The sequence below is a fragment of the Microtus ochrogaster genome, chromosome 7, assembly GCF_000317375.1.
Source record: "Microtus ochrogaster isolate Prairie Vole_2 chromosome 7, MicOch1.0, whole genome shotgun sequence".
Taxonomy (NCBI): domain Eukaryota; kingdom Metazoa; phylum Chordata; class Mammalia; order Rodentia; family Cricetidae; genus Microtus; species Microtus ochrogaster.
The window spans coordinates 70252140-70268491 of NC_022014.1; the positions used below are offsets into that span (position 1 = coordinate 70252140).

Below are 16352 nucleotides of genomic sequence, written 5' to 3' on the forward strand. Positions count from 1 at the left end.
GGAAGGAAGGAAGGAAGGAAGGAAGGAAGGAAGGAAGGAAGGAAGGAAGGAAGGAAGGGCGGGCCAAGGACACAGCTTAGTGGTGACTACAAAGCTCTGAGGTTCAAGTTCCTCTAAAGGGAGGGGAACATGATAGAAGGACAGAACAAACCACCCAACGGTCCAAGTCAAGTAAGGTTAAGTACACAGTTGTAATCCTAGCTCTCTGAAGGCTAATATAAGAGAGTGACAAGTTTGAGGCTAGCATGGGAAACAAGTCTCAAAAAACTAATGTTCAAGAGGAGATGGGCAACTGGGCAGTGGTGGCACAAGCCTTTAATCCTGGCAGAGGCAGACAGATGTCTGAGTTAGAGGACAGCCTGGTCTATAGAGTGAGTTCCAGGATTGTTACATGAAAAACCAAAATCAAAAAAGAGAGATTGGCAAAGGCCTAGTGTTACGGTGGTATATGTCTTTAGTCCCAGAACTTAGGAAGCAAAGAAAGGTAGGTGGATTTCTGTAGTCTGGTCTCTATAGTTTCAGGCCAATCAAGGTTACATAGTGAGATGTTATTTCAAGAAAAAAAACAACAAAACCACACACCCACCCACACACCAGCAGCAGCAGCAACAACAACAAAAAGTGGTCACTGAGACTGTTTAGTTAACCTGCCTGGCAATATACAGAACCCATGTAAAAGAAAGAGAATGAATTCTACAAAATTGTCCTCTGGCCTCCACATGGCTCACCATGACAGACAGACAGACAGACAGACAGACAGACAGACAGACACACACACACACACACACGATGCACTCACACACATAATTATAATAATAAAATTTAAAGAGGATGGAGAGTTGGCTCATGTTGTAAAAACAGCTGGTGCTGAGCCTGACAACCTGAGCTCATTCCAAGGACCCACATGGTAGAAGTGGTGACTGACCTCACACATAATGGCATGTGCCACCTTGATCATAAATACACATATAGTGAAAATCTGAGCTTCATGTATCAAGTCTAAACAGATTGTTTTACAACATTAACCTGATATAACTTAATATGTTTGTGTGTGCACATGTGTGGTTCTGAGGGTGCTAGTTCCAACCTGTCTTACTCTGCACCACTTTTCTTAGAAACACCAATATTTGACTTTTAGGATCATTCTCTTCAACTTAAGCTCCACACCACCTTCTTTTTGAGACAAAGTCTTACTCCGTAGCCCAGGGCAGTCTGGAACTCATTATATAGTACATGTGGCTCTGAATTGATAGTAATTCTGTCTTAGCACCTGCATGTCAATTATATGTATTTTATATATGAGCCACAATGCCCAGCTGGCCTCAAACAATACTTATTTTTTAAAAAAGTATTTATTTATTGTATAGACAGTGTTCTGCCTGTATAAATGCCAGCAGGTTAGAAGAGGGCACCAGATCCCATTACAGATGGTTTTGAGCCACCAAGTGGATGCCTGGAAATGAATTCAGGGTGTCTGGAAGAACAGTGGGGCTCTTAAGTGCTGAGCCATCTCTCCAGGCCCCCTAGACAATATTCTTATAGGTTGCCTATATTTAACAAAGACTATGTGCTAGACTTTAGAAAATTACTTTTAAGATTTATTTCTATGGATATGAGTGTTTTGTCTGCATGTATGTATGTATGTATACCACATGCATGCTTGGTGTTCACTGGTCAGAAGAGGATCCCTTAGAACTGGAATTACGGATTGTTGTGAGCCACCACGAGGGTACTGGGAACAGAATCCAGAGACTCTGAAAGAGCAAAAGGTGTTCTTAAGTGCTAAGCCATCTCTCAGTTCCCACGCCTTAATTTAATATTTTCTCATTTAATTTAATATTTCCTCAAATTATTTCTGAACCTCTCAGTTGGATATAGTAGCACATTTCTGTAATTATAGCACTAGGAAAGCAAGACAGAAGCTGAGTTCAAGACCAGAGACCTATAGTGATCTCGCCTTACAAAACTACAATAACAGAAAGTCACGGTAGCATGTGCCTGTAATCAAGCACAGGGGAGGTTAAGGCAGGATCACTGGGAGTCTGAGGCCTATCCAAAAAGATCAATCTAGGGCTGGCAAGACAGCTAGCTCAGTGAGTAAAGGTGCTTGCTACCAAGACTGAAGACCCGAGTTTAATTCCCATAACCCATAGGATGGAATGAAAGCAAACTTCCATCAGTTGTCTTCAGACCAACACACACATAAACACAAAATACAATTTCTTTAATCGTAATTTTTGAAAATTCAAATGATGGATAAAACCCAGACTGATAAATTCTAACCACTGAGCAATGCCTTCAGACCCTAAACTACTTCTGATTCTCCCCAGGAATTGCAGATTTTAAAAATCAAGCTTACAATACTGAATAACTGGTAGTACATACTTGGGTGTTTCAAATAATGTTATTAATGCCAATAATACAACAAATCCACATAATACCTTTTATTGTTTTGTATGCTGTATACATGTGCATATTTGTGGTTGCGTGCAAACGCATGACAATGCCAGAAGTGGTCTTGAGTGCCTTCCTCCCTTTCTCCTCACTACATTTATTTGTAAGTGTAAAAGCTAACAACATCAGCTGGCTCCTGCAGCTGTTCTCCACTTGTTTTGGGGACAGTGTCCAGTGTCCTTTGCTGAACTTAGACCTTGCTGATTGGGTAGTCTGGCTGCTCTACAGTAGGCCCATGGATCCACCTGTCTCTGGCTGCCCATCACTGGGGTAACAGAGGCACTGTGGTGCCTAATTGCATATGGTTATCTTTCTTTGGGATATAATTGTGCCAATCACTCTAAATTTAAGATATTAGTCTTTGGCATTTAATATTAATCAGTGAAAAATATAAATACTCATCACAAGTTAATATCCCTGTATCTTTATTAACCAATGGTAAGACGTATTCATAACATAGAGAAGGGCACCCCACATCAGGACTAGTTCACTTGAACATGTGGCTCTGGCAGGCCTTCCCCTTCTCTCCATTCCCTCTGCCTTACTAAAAACCGTTAGATGACATTCCTAAAGCTAGCCACCAAGGTCTATTTCGTTATTAGCTGTTTCTCCCTCCTGAGGCTGACTACCAAGGACCAGTTATTGAAGTTCTGAAGTCCAGCAATCAGAAGCCCCCTTTGGTTCACCTAATTAATATGCCCAATTAAAATTAAACATTTCACCCTAACACAGGGCTTCTCATTTTATCTTTATAAACCACCATTTGTATTTGTCATATCTGTCTTCTCTCTATCCAGAGGCAGTCCTTTGTCTCTCTGGAAAAATACCCCTGCCCCCTTTCTCTCATCCCATGTGTCCTTTACCACTGCATCCTAGTCCATTCTGACACTGACCTCCTCTTTTCCTCATTTTTTTTTACATTAGTCATAAACTGGCCCAGTAACTCAGGCTTCTTATTAACTAATTTTTATAACTTACATTAGCCTGTAATTCCTGTCTGAGTTGGACACATGGCTTGGTACCTTTTTCAGCGAGGCAATCACATCTTGCTTCCTCTGAGGCTGGGTCACAACTGCGGACTGCGCTTCCCACTTCCCAGCATTCTCGTTGCCCTACCTCTACTTCCTGCCTGGCTATTGGCCAATCAGCATTTTATTAAAATACAAGTGACAGGATAAAAGATTATTGCCCCACAGCACCCCCCCTTTAAAAACAAAAAACAAAAACAAGAACTCTGAATCCAATCTCCCTTGTTTAGCTTTCTTTCTGACCATTATCTATAACAACTTGTAACCAACATTCTAAACAAAAGAAAATATCCATAGTCCATTTTCTGGGAATGTGAGCGTAGTTTTCCTCATCTTAAAAATTACACCTGCAATCATTTGCTGCTGTTTTCTGACTGAGTCAGAAAGCAGTCACTTTAACTTTTGTTCCCTGCTTAATAAAGGATTTCTCTGTGAAATAAGGTGTTTGTGTGTGCTTCATACCTAATCCCAGGTCCGGGAGGAAGCCCCCAACTGTTCAGGGATCTCCATTACATCTTTGTATTTTAGAGATACAAGATAAATTTAAGACAGGTATTATAGAACCACCTCAAACAATGGGGGGGGGATATCTGAACTATTCCACCCAGCAGGGAAGCTCTTTTAAGCAGAAGTAAACAACTCAAAATAGCTTCAGGAAGTCTCTGAAACCGAACAGATTCAGAGGACACCTCCCCAAAACCCAAAATAAAAGTTCATATAGTACCTTTCAGACTAGTAGAGATGAGCTGCAAACTCTCAGATAAGACAAGCAACAAAGAAGCCTCTGAGGTCAGACCAACAGCCAGAAAGAAGCAAAAACCAGCCGAGTTGCCCAGAAGGGGTTTAGACTGAGTCTGGGAAAGAACACTATTCAACCTGCTGAGCCGCCTGCAGGCATTTAATATTTAATAGTATGGTATCACGGACTACACTAATTTTAAAAAGTGTTTGCTTGTTTATTTTTGTATGTATGTGGTTGTGCATATGCTATAGCATGCATCTGGAAGTTACAAAGCAGCTTGTGAGAGTTGGTTCTCTCTTCCAAATATGGGTCCTAGTGACTGAACTCAGGCTGTTAGGTTTGGCAGTGCTGATCCATCTGAGACCCATCCCCTGTAGACACTAATTTTTTTTTTTTTTTTGGTTTTTCGAGACAGGGTTTCTCTGTGGCTTTGGAGCCTGTCCTGGCACTAGCTCTGTAAGACCAGGCTGGTCTCGAACTCACAGAGATCCGCCTGCCTCTGCCTCCCAAGTGCTGGGATTAAAGGCGTGCGCCACCACCGCCCGGCTGTAGACACTAATTTTATACCTTTAATTTTCCCTCCCAAACTGAACCTCTTCCCCACCTCAGACACTGGGGGATTTTTTTTCCCCAAGCAAGAACATGGACAGACATTTTAAGTATTAAGTTTGGGGAAGAAGAAATAGCTCAGCAGTTAAGAGTACTTCCTGCTTTTCTGAAAGATCCAAGTTTGGTTCCCAGCACCCATGTTAGGAAGCTTACTTTTTATTTTCTTTCTTTTTTTTTTTTTTTTGGTTTTTTCGAGACAGGGTTTCTCTGTGGTTTTGAAGCCTGTCCTGGAACTCCCTTTTTGTAGACCAAGCTGGTCTCGAACTCACAGAGATCCGCCTGCCTCTGCCTCCCGAGTGCTGGGATTACAGGTGTGGGCCACCACCGCCCTGCCTAGGAAGCTTACAATGGCAGGTAATTCCAGCTCCTGAGGAGTCAAAGCCCTCTTCTGGTCTCCGATACCTGTACACAGTGTGGCAAACATACAATCTTTTTTTTTAAAGTTGTTTGATACTGTCAGTGACCGTATCTGCTAACATCCAAAAAGTTTTAGAAGTACATTTAGTTCAATTCTCCTCATAGTAACCTTTAGCAAACACGTAATGCTTGAATTAAGGTACATGACAAAAGCAACTTCAGTACACTCCTAGAGGCAAGAGGATCACTCAAGACCATCCTTGAAAAATATGAAGACCCTTTCCCGGGCTGGAGAGATGGTTCAATGGTTAAGAGCACTGGCTGCTCTTCCAGAGGACCCAGGTTCAATTCCCAGCACCCACATGGCAGCTCACAACTGCTTGTAGCTTCAGCTCCCTGGAAGCTGACACCTTTACACCAATGCACATAAAATAAAGTTAAATAAATTATTTTAAAAAAAAAGACCCTTTCCCTGCAAACAAAACAACCACATTTAATTGCAGACATTGTAAAAGTCAGTTACACCATCCACAGTTAAATTCACTTTTGGAAGGAGGTTCTGAATGTAAGCCTTCAATTTGAACTACACAATTCTTATCACATTAACAAACACTAAAAGCTCCAAATTAGACTTTGTAATCTTCTATATACAGCTTCTAAGGGCTTCTCTGCTCTGGTAACACTAAAATCTTCCACTTGGATCCTAAGGTACTTACCCCAGGCAGTTACAAACGCATGCTTTCCTCATTACTAAGGTGTTAACAACAACCAAAAGCAGGACAAACTGCTTAATGCAAAACCACCAGTGGCTGTAAATATGTAAAGCACAAACACAGCACATGTTAATGAATCCTTGAAAGAGTTGCTGTTGGGTGAAAACTACTCTCAAAGAGCCTGAAAAGCACTAACGCTACTACACTAAGCAAGACTCAACAAGGGTAGGGCTTGTGTTTTTTTTTTTTGCCACTCCCCACCCCGACGAAAGCAAACACAAGACAACTCAAACAATAAAGGTGTTTGCAACTAAGCCTAAAGACCCAAGATCAACCTCTGGAGCCCACAAAGAAGGACAGAAACCAAATCAAACAGGTTGCCTATCCTCTGACCTTCACAAAAGTGCTCACTCGGCCGGGGGAGAAACAGGCGGATCTCTGTGAGTTCGAGACCAGCCTGGTCTACAAGAGCTAGTTCCAGGACAGGCTCCAAAACCACAGAGAAACCCTGTCTCGAAAAACAACAAAAAAAAAGTGCTCACTCTAGCAGTGTGCATATGAGTGCATACACACACATACATACACACACACACACACACAAAGTAAAATAACTGTACCCAAGGATATTTTTGACATGCTTATAAACCCAGCACTGGGGAGGTAGAGGCTTGAATATCACGAGTTTAAGGTTTCTGTTACACAGAACCTAGTCTCTTAAAAAAATGTTTTATAAAGCAACACTTTTAAACGTACAGATGAAATTAACTTTAACAATGTACTTTCCTAGCACTTGAAAGTAGAGGCAAGAGGAGCACACATTCAAGGTCATCAGCTAAGTATCATATTCTAGCAAAGTTCCCTCCCCCAATTAAAAAAAAAAACAGAAGCAAGCTAGATGGTTCATCTTGTAAAAGGTACTTGCTGCCAAATCTAATGATCAAACCCCTGAAACCCACAGGTGGAGAGAACATTCTTAAATTGTCCTCTGACACACTCACCCACCCCCACCCCCAATAAATATAAGAAGATTTTTAAAATCACTGTGCTAGGCTGGAGGGATACAGAAATATGCAATTAAAATAAATTACCCGGTCAGTCAAATAAGGCTATCTTACAACTAAAGTAATTAAGAGTACTTGTGCACACGCCTTTAATCTCAGCCCTCGGGAGGCAGAGGCAGTTGGATCTCTGTAAATTTGAGGACAGCCTGAAACAGAGTTCCAGGACAACTAGGGCTGTTACTAGAGAAATTGTCTCGAAAAACCAAGCCCCCACCCCCACAAAACAGAGAGAGAGAGAGAACGAGAACTTGCTGTTTGGTTCTTAGCACTTACATAGTGGCTCACAACCATCCACGCTCCAATTCCAGTGGGGTCCTATTCCCTCTTCTGGCATTCACATGGCAGACACACATATTCAGGCACTCATATAGCACACAAGATAAATGTGTATGGGATGTGTATAAATACAAATACATTTTTAGAAAACCTATCTTAGAACTATTAACACTAAGGTGAAGTTTCCCCCGGCCCCCTGCCCCCCATGGTTCAGTAGTTAAGAACACTGCCTGTTCTTCCTGAGGGCTAGGGTTCAATTCCCAGCAACCAGGAGGCAGAGCACAACTGACTCTAATTCCAGTTCCAGAAGTTCTGAGGCACATATACATGCAGGCAAAACATATATATTAAAAATAAATGTTAAAAAAAGACAGGGCCTCACTATGTAGCTCTGGGTAGCCCGGACCTTTCTATATAGACCAGATTGGTCTGGAATCAAAGAGTGCTGAGATTAAACACACACACAAATACCGCCATCCAAATTTCTATTCTGACTGCTAAATATGTGTGTGTGTATAAAATAATTGGAATTTAATCTTTTTTCCCCTTTGCTTTGTTTGAGACAGGGTTAACCTAAGATAGCCAGGAACTCTGATTTACTCTTGCCACCAGGGTGCTAAAATTATAGGCACGCACTAACTACATCAGGCTTGATTTCCATTTCCACGTCTTCTTTTTTTGGCATTTTCTCATCCTTATTCCAAAAAAGTAAAAACAAAATGGTTTGCCCAGTTATGTGGCTTTTCTCCATGTAATCCAAGTACTGCAAAGAAGAAATTTTCAACTACGAGTCAGAGAGACGGCTATCTCTTTGCCACAAAGCCAGAGGCCCTATATCCAAACCCCCCCATCTACCCACACCCACCAAATACAATAAAAAACTTTAAGAAGAAAAGTTTCCAAATGGAGTAAGAATGCAAATCTATGTTGCAATGTTAGGCAGTAGTGATATGATAGTGAACCCTTTACATTCAGATGCTGAGTTTGTCCATCCCTTTGGAGTTTCTATTAGCAATCGAAAGCACAGCATCTAGCACACAAGTAACACCAAGAGCTTCCTTCCCCATGTTTACTACACTCTACACTATCCGCACTATTTAGAAAAGTCACAGGCAGGCAGTGGTGACAAAGACCTTAAACCCCAGCACTTGGGAAGCAGAGGCAGGGAGATCTCTGCGTTTGAGGCTAGCCTGGTATACATAGTGAGTTCCAGGATAGCCAAAGATACACAAAGAAATCCTGTTTCGAAAAACAACAAGAAGAAAAACAGAAGAGAAGGCAGGCAGGCAGGCAGGCTTTTCCTCGTGAGGACCACCAGCACCACCCCCTAACTCTGAAGACAGGAGTTTGAAATCAGAATACAATGCAACTTCGACATTAAAGGCATGGAATACTTTGATGACAATCACTAAATGTTCTATCAATAAAAAGCATTAAAACCAAAGGGAAAGCACATCTATGGCTGAGATGACATCAAAACCTCATTACTTTCACCACTGCGAAATCATAAACTTACCCACTTAAATTACCATGTGCTATTCTTCACAACGTGCTCAAAACTGAGATGTAAAGAAAGAAATTACTTTTCACTTTAATCCGGACCACAAAAGTCCTATTTGTTCTTCAGGGGGAAAAAAAAACCATAATTTTTCTAGCCTTGGTTGCTGTTTATTTTTGAGAGTTTCTGGCTAGCCTTGAATACACCAAGATCCACTTTCCTCTGCCTCCCCAGTACTGGGATAAAAGATGTGTGTGCCACCAAGCCCAGCTGATGTTTCCTAACTTTTTCAAAAGCTTACACTGAGCCGGGCAGTGATGGCATAAGCCTTAAATCCCAGCACTTGGGAGGCAGAGGCAGGGAGATCTTTGAGAGGGCAACCTGGTCTATGGAGCAAGTTCCATAACAGCCAGGCCTACAGTGAAAAAAATCTTGTCTGGAACAAACAAGACAAAACAAAAAAGCTTAGATGGAAGAGTTAAGTGAGCCCAGCAGTGGTGGCGCAAGCCTTTAATCCCAGAGGCAGAGACAAGTGGGGGTCTGTGAGTTCCAGGCCAGCCTGGAATATGAGACCTAGTTCCAGGACAGACTCCAAAGCCAGAGAAACCCTGTTTCCAAAAACAAAACAAACAAACAAAAAAAGAGTTAAGTGCGGTGGGGAGACAGAAAGAGAAATTCACTGTGACAGAGGCCAAGAAAAGCCAACAGGGTCAAGACATAACCAAGAGTCTAGACTAATACTGTGACAAATGATGGAGACAATAAACATTTAAAAATCCACAGATGTTGAAATCAATCACAAATACATGGGTTGATATGATTAACAGCCAACACCATAAATTATACCTAAGAATACTTTTATACTACTCTGGAGTCAGGTACCACCTCCATACAACCTTAGTCAAACACTTTTTAAAAATAATCATGAATGCCGGGCGGTGGTGGCGCACGCCTTTAATCCCAGCACTCGGGAGGCAGAGGCAGGCGGATCTCTGTGAGTTCGAGACCAGCCTGGTCTACAAGAGCTAGTTCCAGGACAGGCTCCAAAGCCACAGAGAAACCCTGTCTCGAAAAAAAAAAACAAAAAACAACAACAAAAAATAATAATCATGAGCCGGGCGGTGGTGGTGCACGCCTTTAATCCCAGCACCTGGAAGGCAGAGGCAGGCGGATCTCTGAGTTCGAGACCAGCCCGGTCTAAGAGCTAGTTCCAGGGCAGGCTCCAAAACCACAGAGAAACCCTGTCTCGAAAAACCAAAAAAATAAAAAATAAATAAAAATAAATAAAAATAATCATGTACCCCCACTTCATTTTTCTCCATTGCAAAGGAGAAATTTTTACATTACTCAAACCCTGCGTTTGAAAACAATGCATAATTCCCTTTCCTGAAAGGCCTATCTATGTTAGCCAAGCGTGGAGACACCTGTAATCCCAGTACTCTGGAAGCTAAGCAAGGATTTCAAGTTCGAGAACAACCTGACCTACAAAGTGAAACAATGTCTCAAAAAAGCCTTTGTTGAACCCTTTCTTCCTATTTTTAATAGCAAGTGATTTCCTTACTGTTTTGATTGTAACTACAAAGGAAAACAAAGTCCGTCTATTCTCCGGTTAAGATTTCAAACAGTGTGCTCCACGTTCAAAGCTAGATAAAAAATACTTAAAATACAATATAATATTTCCGAGGAGCCAGCTGCACAGAACCGTGCAAGCTGAAGGGAGCTATAAAAACCAGACGTCGCTTTTGCCGAATACCAAAAGACCTTGAGCGAGTTTCTCCAGCTCTCACTTGCGAAGCTGGAGTTCTAGTGAAGCCCAAGTAGGTAAAAGGCTCCAATGAGTTTATGTCAAAGTAAAAAAAAACCTTGACACGCGCCTACCTGAGAGACTTAAACACAACTGCCATCTAGCAGTATTGCTAAATACAAACACTGTTTACGATAAACTGTATCAAGTTATGACCTGTATCAAATGTCTACTTTCCCAAAGAAGTGTCGAAATGGAACAACCCCTAAACGAGACACTGCCACAATTTCTCCCACTAATAGTGGTCAGAAATCAGACTAAACACGATGGCTGCACCCAAATAACGGAAGGATTTGCCCTTCTTTTGCATGCGGTAAAAAGCCCGGAGCTCCGGTGTAATAAAAATGGGCCCCTCCTTTCTTTTTCCCGCGTTTCCCGGCCTCACCGAGGTGCTCCTTTCGGCCCCGCCGAGCGCAATCCCGGACTTCCTCCCCAGAACAACAAATCGCCCTATCCCCGGGGTTCGCGCGGAATCCTCCCTCCCGGGCCGCCCTCCCGCCTCCCGCAGCCGTCAGGTGCTCCAGGCGGCGCGACCGGTACCCCAAATCGCGCCGAGACCCAGCCTGGCCCGGCCCGCGACCTCCCTCGCCTCCCCTCCCCCAGGCGCTTGGGCACAGGCCCAAGGCCCACGGGACTTACGCTCTCGTGGTCCCACCGCACGTTGCTGCGCTTCTCATCCGGGGCGAGGTTTCGGTCCCGGCCCATTAACTCATCCAACAATTGCGCGGCCGAAATCATGGTGCTTCCTCCGGGCGGCTACTCCCACCAGCCCTAGCACCCACCGACGGAAAAAACCAGCCACTCGGTCGCCAGAACCCCCCCCTGGGCCCACTCTCAAGCCGAAAAGCCTCTTCCAAAGAGGAGCCGATAAGACAAAATGGCCGCCGCCCGGGCACCTTCCCAGCATGCCGTGCACCCGCGGAGACACGCCTAGGCCCGGGCGGCGAAGGCGGCGCGACTCCGCCGGCGAGGGGGCGGGACCTCGGGGCCAGGCCGAGGGCAAGCGGGGGCCAGGCGCTGACTCCGCCCCGCCGCGTCTGCGCCCGCCGAGCCCTAGCCTCGCTAACGGCCTGCGCTATCGGCCCCTTTCACTTTGAGAAAAAGCAAGCTAGCTCTGGGGGCTTTGACAGTGCCCCGGAATGGAGAGGATGTCTCTTTGTCCACGTGGTGTCCAGGGTGCCATCTTCCAGCGAGGGAACCGAGATGACCGAGCTGCGTTCGTGCTCATCCTCGATTTTCCTAGTCGCTATAGTTAATGCCCCCTTTACCTGGCCGTGTTTCTTTGTCATTGAAGCTGGGGACCTAACCGTGGACCTTACACTTAAACGCTCTACCGCTGTACTAAATCCCCGACTCCTCTATCTGGTTTTGTCCGGATTTCTTTGATTTTTTTTTTTTTTTACGGTGGAAAACCAAGGAATGGGCTAAATACGGTGTGGGAATTATGTCTTGATACCTCCCATGCAGGAATTTATTTTCCTTCGTTTTGTGTGTGTTGTGCGAGTGTTGCTGTGTGTTCAAATGCTCGTAAAAGGAGGCCAGAGGTCAGGCTCTTGAGTCCATTCCTCAGGAATCATGCACTTTTTTCTTTTTTTAAAAAAAAAGAAAGGGTGTGTAACAGCGCATGCCCTTCATCCCAGCACTCGAGAAGCAAACAAAGGCAGGTGGATTTCTGTGAGTTTGGGGCCAGCCTGGTCTACAAAGCGAGTTCCAGGGCTGCCAGGGCTGTGTACAGAAACCCTATCTTGAAAAAACAAGACAACAACAAAAAAGGTCAATTTGGCCATGCATAGTAATGCATGCCTTTAATCCCAGCAATCCAAAATCAAACAAAACTGTATTCTGTTGGGAGCAATAGAACAAACCTGTAACCCCACCTTGGTAGGATGGACAGCACTTTTGTTCCAGGTCAGCATGGGCTACCCTGTGAGTCCTTGTCTCAAACAATTTAAGACTAAAAAATAAAAAAATAAAAATAAAAAAAAATGGGGGTGGGGTCAGAGAAATGGCTAATCTTGATGAGCCTGACAATGAAGTTCCAGCCCCAGGACTCGACTTACACAGTGAAAGGAGAGAATCGACTCTTGAAAGTTGTCCTGTCTTCCACATGTGCATCCCCACACACCGACGCTGGCACATAAAATAGGATGTAATAAAAAATTAAGGTTAAGAAGTGGAGTAATACTCTACCATAGTTAAGGGGCCAGACTGCCTAGGTTTGTTTGTTTGTTTTTTTGTTTTGTTTTTTGTTTTTTGAGACAGGGTTTCTCTGTGGCTTTGGAGCCTGTCCTGGAACTAGCTCTGTAGACCAGGCTGGTCTCGAACTCACAGAGATCCGCCTGCCTCTGCCTCCCGAGTGCTGGGATTAAAGGCGTGCACCACCATCGCCAGGCAGACTGCCTAGGTTTGTGATTCTCAGCAAACCTCTTTCTGTGCCTTTGTTTCCCCGACTGTAAAATAGGGTTTATGTGTCCTCCTCACCATTGCTAGTGAGAAGATCAAGTGAATTGATACCCTCTGCCCATTGATAGAGGAGCCCTGTAGGCAGTCTTTCTTTGGACCACCAGCTCCTGAATAAATGATGCGGAGACTTTTTATTAATTATGTAAGTGTGGCCTTACTTTAGGATTGTTTCCAACTAGCTTTTAAAACTTATATTAACCTATTTATATTAATCTACACTCTGCTTCTCCATACTGTGTACCCTACTTCCTCTGAATCTAGCTGGCAAATCCCCACCTCAGATTCTTCCCCTGAATTCCTGTCTCTACCCAGAAGTCCTAACTATTCACTCCTGCCTACCTATTATTTATTTAACTCTTTATTAAACCAATCAGAAAGTGCCTTAGGCAGGTGAGGTAAAACGGGGACATTTTCACACAGCACTATCAAAAATACCAAAAATGAGACCCAACAGGTTTTTAATTCCTATATTAGCAAGAGGGAGTGACCCTCTTTATTGTCAAAGGATAGGAGAGAACCCTCCCCGTAGAACTGACTAAAGAACATAACAAAGCTCCAACCAAGCAAAATGGGGAAAAGATACCCCAAGACTGATCCTCCTACCTCAGCCTCCTGGTGTGTTAGCATATCAGGCAGGCGCCTTCCCCAACCAGAAATCTGAAAAGTTTACAGTTAAGGAAAGCAAACAAACAAGCAAAACAAACAAAAATAGTTTAGAAAACATGAAATTGGTAACATTGAAGAACACTGTTGAAAGTCTAGTAGGCGAGAAACTTTTTAAAACATTCTTTGAGGGGGCTGGAGAGATGGCTCAGAGGTTAAGAGCACACTGCCTGCTCTTCCAAAGGTCCTGAGTTCAATTCCCAGCAACCACATGGTGGTTCACAACCATCTGTAATGAGATCTGGTGCCCTCTTCTGGCCTGCAGGCATACACACAGACAGAATATTGAATACATAATAAATAAATATTTAAAAAAAAAACATTCTTTGAGTCTCATAAATGGGAGCTGGACTAGGATGGGTTGAAAAATTAGAGAGAAGCAAACTCCAAAAAGGCTAAAATAGAGCACTTGGGAAGCTGAGGCAGGAGAACCAGAAATTCAAGGTCATCCTTGGCTCCGTTGTTCAAAGCCAACCTGGGCAGACCAGGTTGCGGTCCCACTGGAATTTTCCAAGGTCACAGACAAGCTAAGGTTAGACTCACACCTTTTGGTCCGTTTTTACCCATTCTATTGCCTGTGAATCACTCAGCACTGCTCCACCCACCCATCTGCTTTTCCTCCCACGGGATTCCAGTTATTCACACTCAAGCTCCTTAGAGATTGTCTCTCCTTTCCACCATTAGAATGTGGAGTGTTCTTCAGAGTTCTGTCTGGCTGTCTTCTCTTGGTACTCACCAACTCTCTTGGGGTTATCTCTTCTGTTCCTATAACTTCAGCTAACACTTTTTGCTGATGAGTGCCAAACCCCAACTTCCAGGCCAGATCTCCTTTCTGCATTTAGCATCCATACCCACCCCCTAGACTGAGCCACTCCACTTACAGGAAAGTTAGAAAAAAGAAACAGAAACAGAACAAAACAAAACAGAGAAAGAGCTTCCTGGGCCAGAAGTATAGCTTCATGGCAGATGAAGCTACCCTGGCACTGTGAAGCCCTGGGTTTGATCCTCAGCACCAAAAGAGATAAATACAAACAAAAACAAATAGAGATCCTTGGACAGTTCAAGTCACTTGATTAAAAAGTGCATTCCGAGCCGGGCGATGGTGGCGCATGCCTTTAATCCCAGCACTCGGGAGGCAGAGGCAGGCGGATCTCTGTGAGTTCGAGACCAGCCTGGTCTACAGAGCTAGTTCCAGGACAGGCTCCAAAGCCACAGAGAAACCCTGTCTCAAAAAACCAAAAAAATAAAATAAATAAATAAATAAATAAATAAATAAATAAATAGTGCATTCCGGGCTCAGGAGATGGCTAAGTCAGGAAGGTGCCTGCCAAGAATGCGTGAGGACCTGGGTTTGGACGCTGTCATAGTTTGCTTTTTATGCTGTAATAAATACCAGGACCAAAAGCAACTTAGGGAAGAGGGTTTATTTCACCTTTCAGTTTACAGACTATCATAAAGGGAAACCAGGGCAGGAAGAAGCCAAGCAGGGCAGGAACCTAGAGAGAAGTCTGTGGAGCTGTTCTCCTGGCTCACACTCAGTTGCCTTTTTTCTTCCTTCCTTCCTTCCTTCCTTTCTTTCTTTCTTTCTTTCTTTCTTTCTTTCTTTTATTTGTTTTGCTTTATTTTATGTGTATGTGTATTTTGCCAGCATGTATGTCTGTGCATACGTATGTGCATGCTTAGACCTGCAGAAGCCAGAAGAGGGCATCTCATTCCCTGGAATTGGAATTATAGATGGTTGTGAGTCACCATGTTGGTGCTGGGAATTAAATCCTGAGTCTCTTCAAGGGCAGTAAGTGCTCTTAACTGCTGAGTTATCTCTCCAGCCCCCCATCTTTTTTTTTTTAATTCTCCTGATATAATCCTTTTAAGGAAAGAAAATTTAAAAACTCTTGTCTTTGAAACACATAACTTTTGGAGGGCAATCACCACCTAATCCTTGTTGCTGCCACTGCTGTTGATTCGTTTGCTTTTTTCCAGTTCTCAGGATGGAAGCCTTGTTTGGGTCACTACGTTACCCCTACACTATACCACCAGTTACTACTATCTTTTTAAATGACCCTACCTTTTTTTTAAAGACTACTCTTTCTTTCCATGTCACTCAGATTGTGTTAAAAGACAGAGTTCCAATGCCATTGCCATGAGCCTCAGATGGAGCACCACGCTGGATCTAAGAATTAAATTTTAAATTGGGGAAATAAACAAAAGTATAAGCTCAAGCAGAGTTCCAATTTGCCACTGGGGTCAATTTAAGTGTTTAGTCAGTTGATGTTCATCACTCCTGGTGTGCAGTGTGTATTCTGTGAATTACTGTATCATAATAAACAGACATTGCTTTTTCTTAAACAGTAACAAGACAAATGCATGCTGGGAGCCCTTGGCAGCTCCAAGAATTGGAAGTAAAGACTATACCTAAATTTATCCCTTCCTATTTCACCTCCTCTTTGTTCAGGCCCTCCTTTCTGCTTCCCCAGGGCACTTTCCTTAATCTCAGTCCATCTGCAAAGTTCTAGCCAGCGCCACATCAGAGATCCTCCAAGGCACCTGGGCTCAGCAAAACAATATTTCCTGCTTCTCCCACAGGGTAGTAGAACAGTGCCAACCGGGGCTCTTAGCCTCATTAGCTTGTTTAGGCAAGGAGTACTGCACACTGCTGATTATGAACACACCATAGCTCTACCCTC

General features: G+C 43.5%; 1 protein-coding gene across 6 annotated transcripts in view; it reads right to left on the minus strand.

The window, feature by feature from the left end:
• Positions 1–11440, minus strand: part of Luc7l3 (LUC7 like 3 pre-mRNA splicing factor) — a 32437-nt gene extending 20997 nt beyond the window's left edge. For 5 of the 6 annotated variants that reach the window (XR_003377126.1, XM_013347557.2, XM_013347559.2 and 2 more), the window contains exon 1: positions 11182–11440. Coding sequence is in view for 5 of the 6 variants with exons in the window: in XM_013347557.2 (XP_013203011.1) it covers positions 11182–11280 (99 nt within the window). In the remaining variant the exon portion in view is untranslated. The remainder of the gene's footprint in view (positions 1–11181) is intronic. The other variant, XM_005350551.3, reaches the window with a different exon arrangement.
• Positions 11441–16352: the final 4912 nt, after the last annotated feature.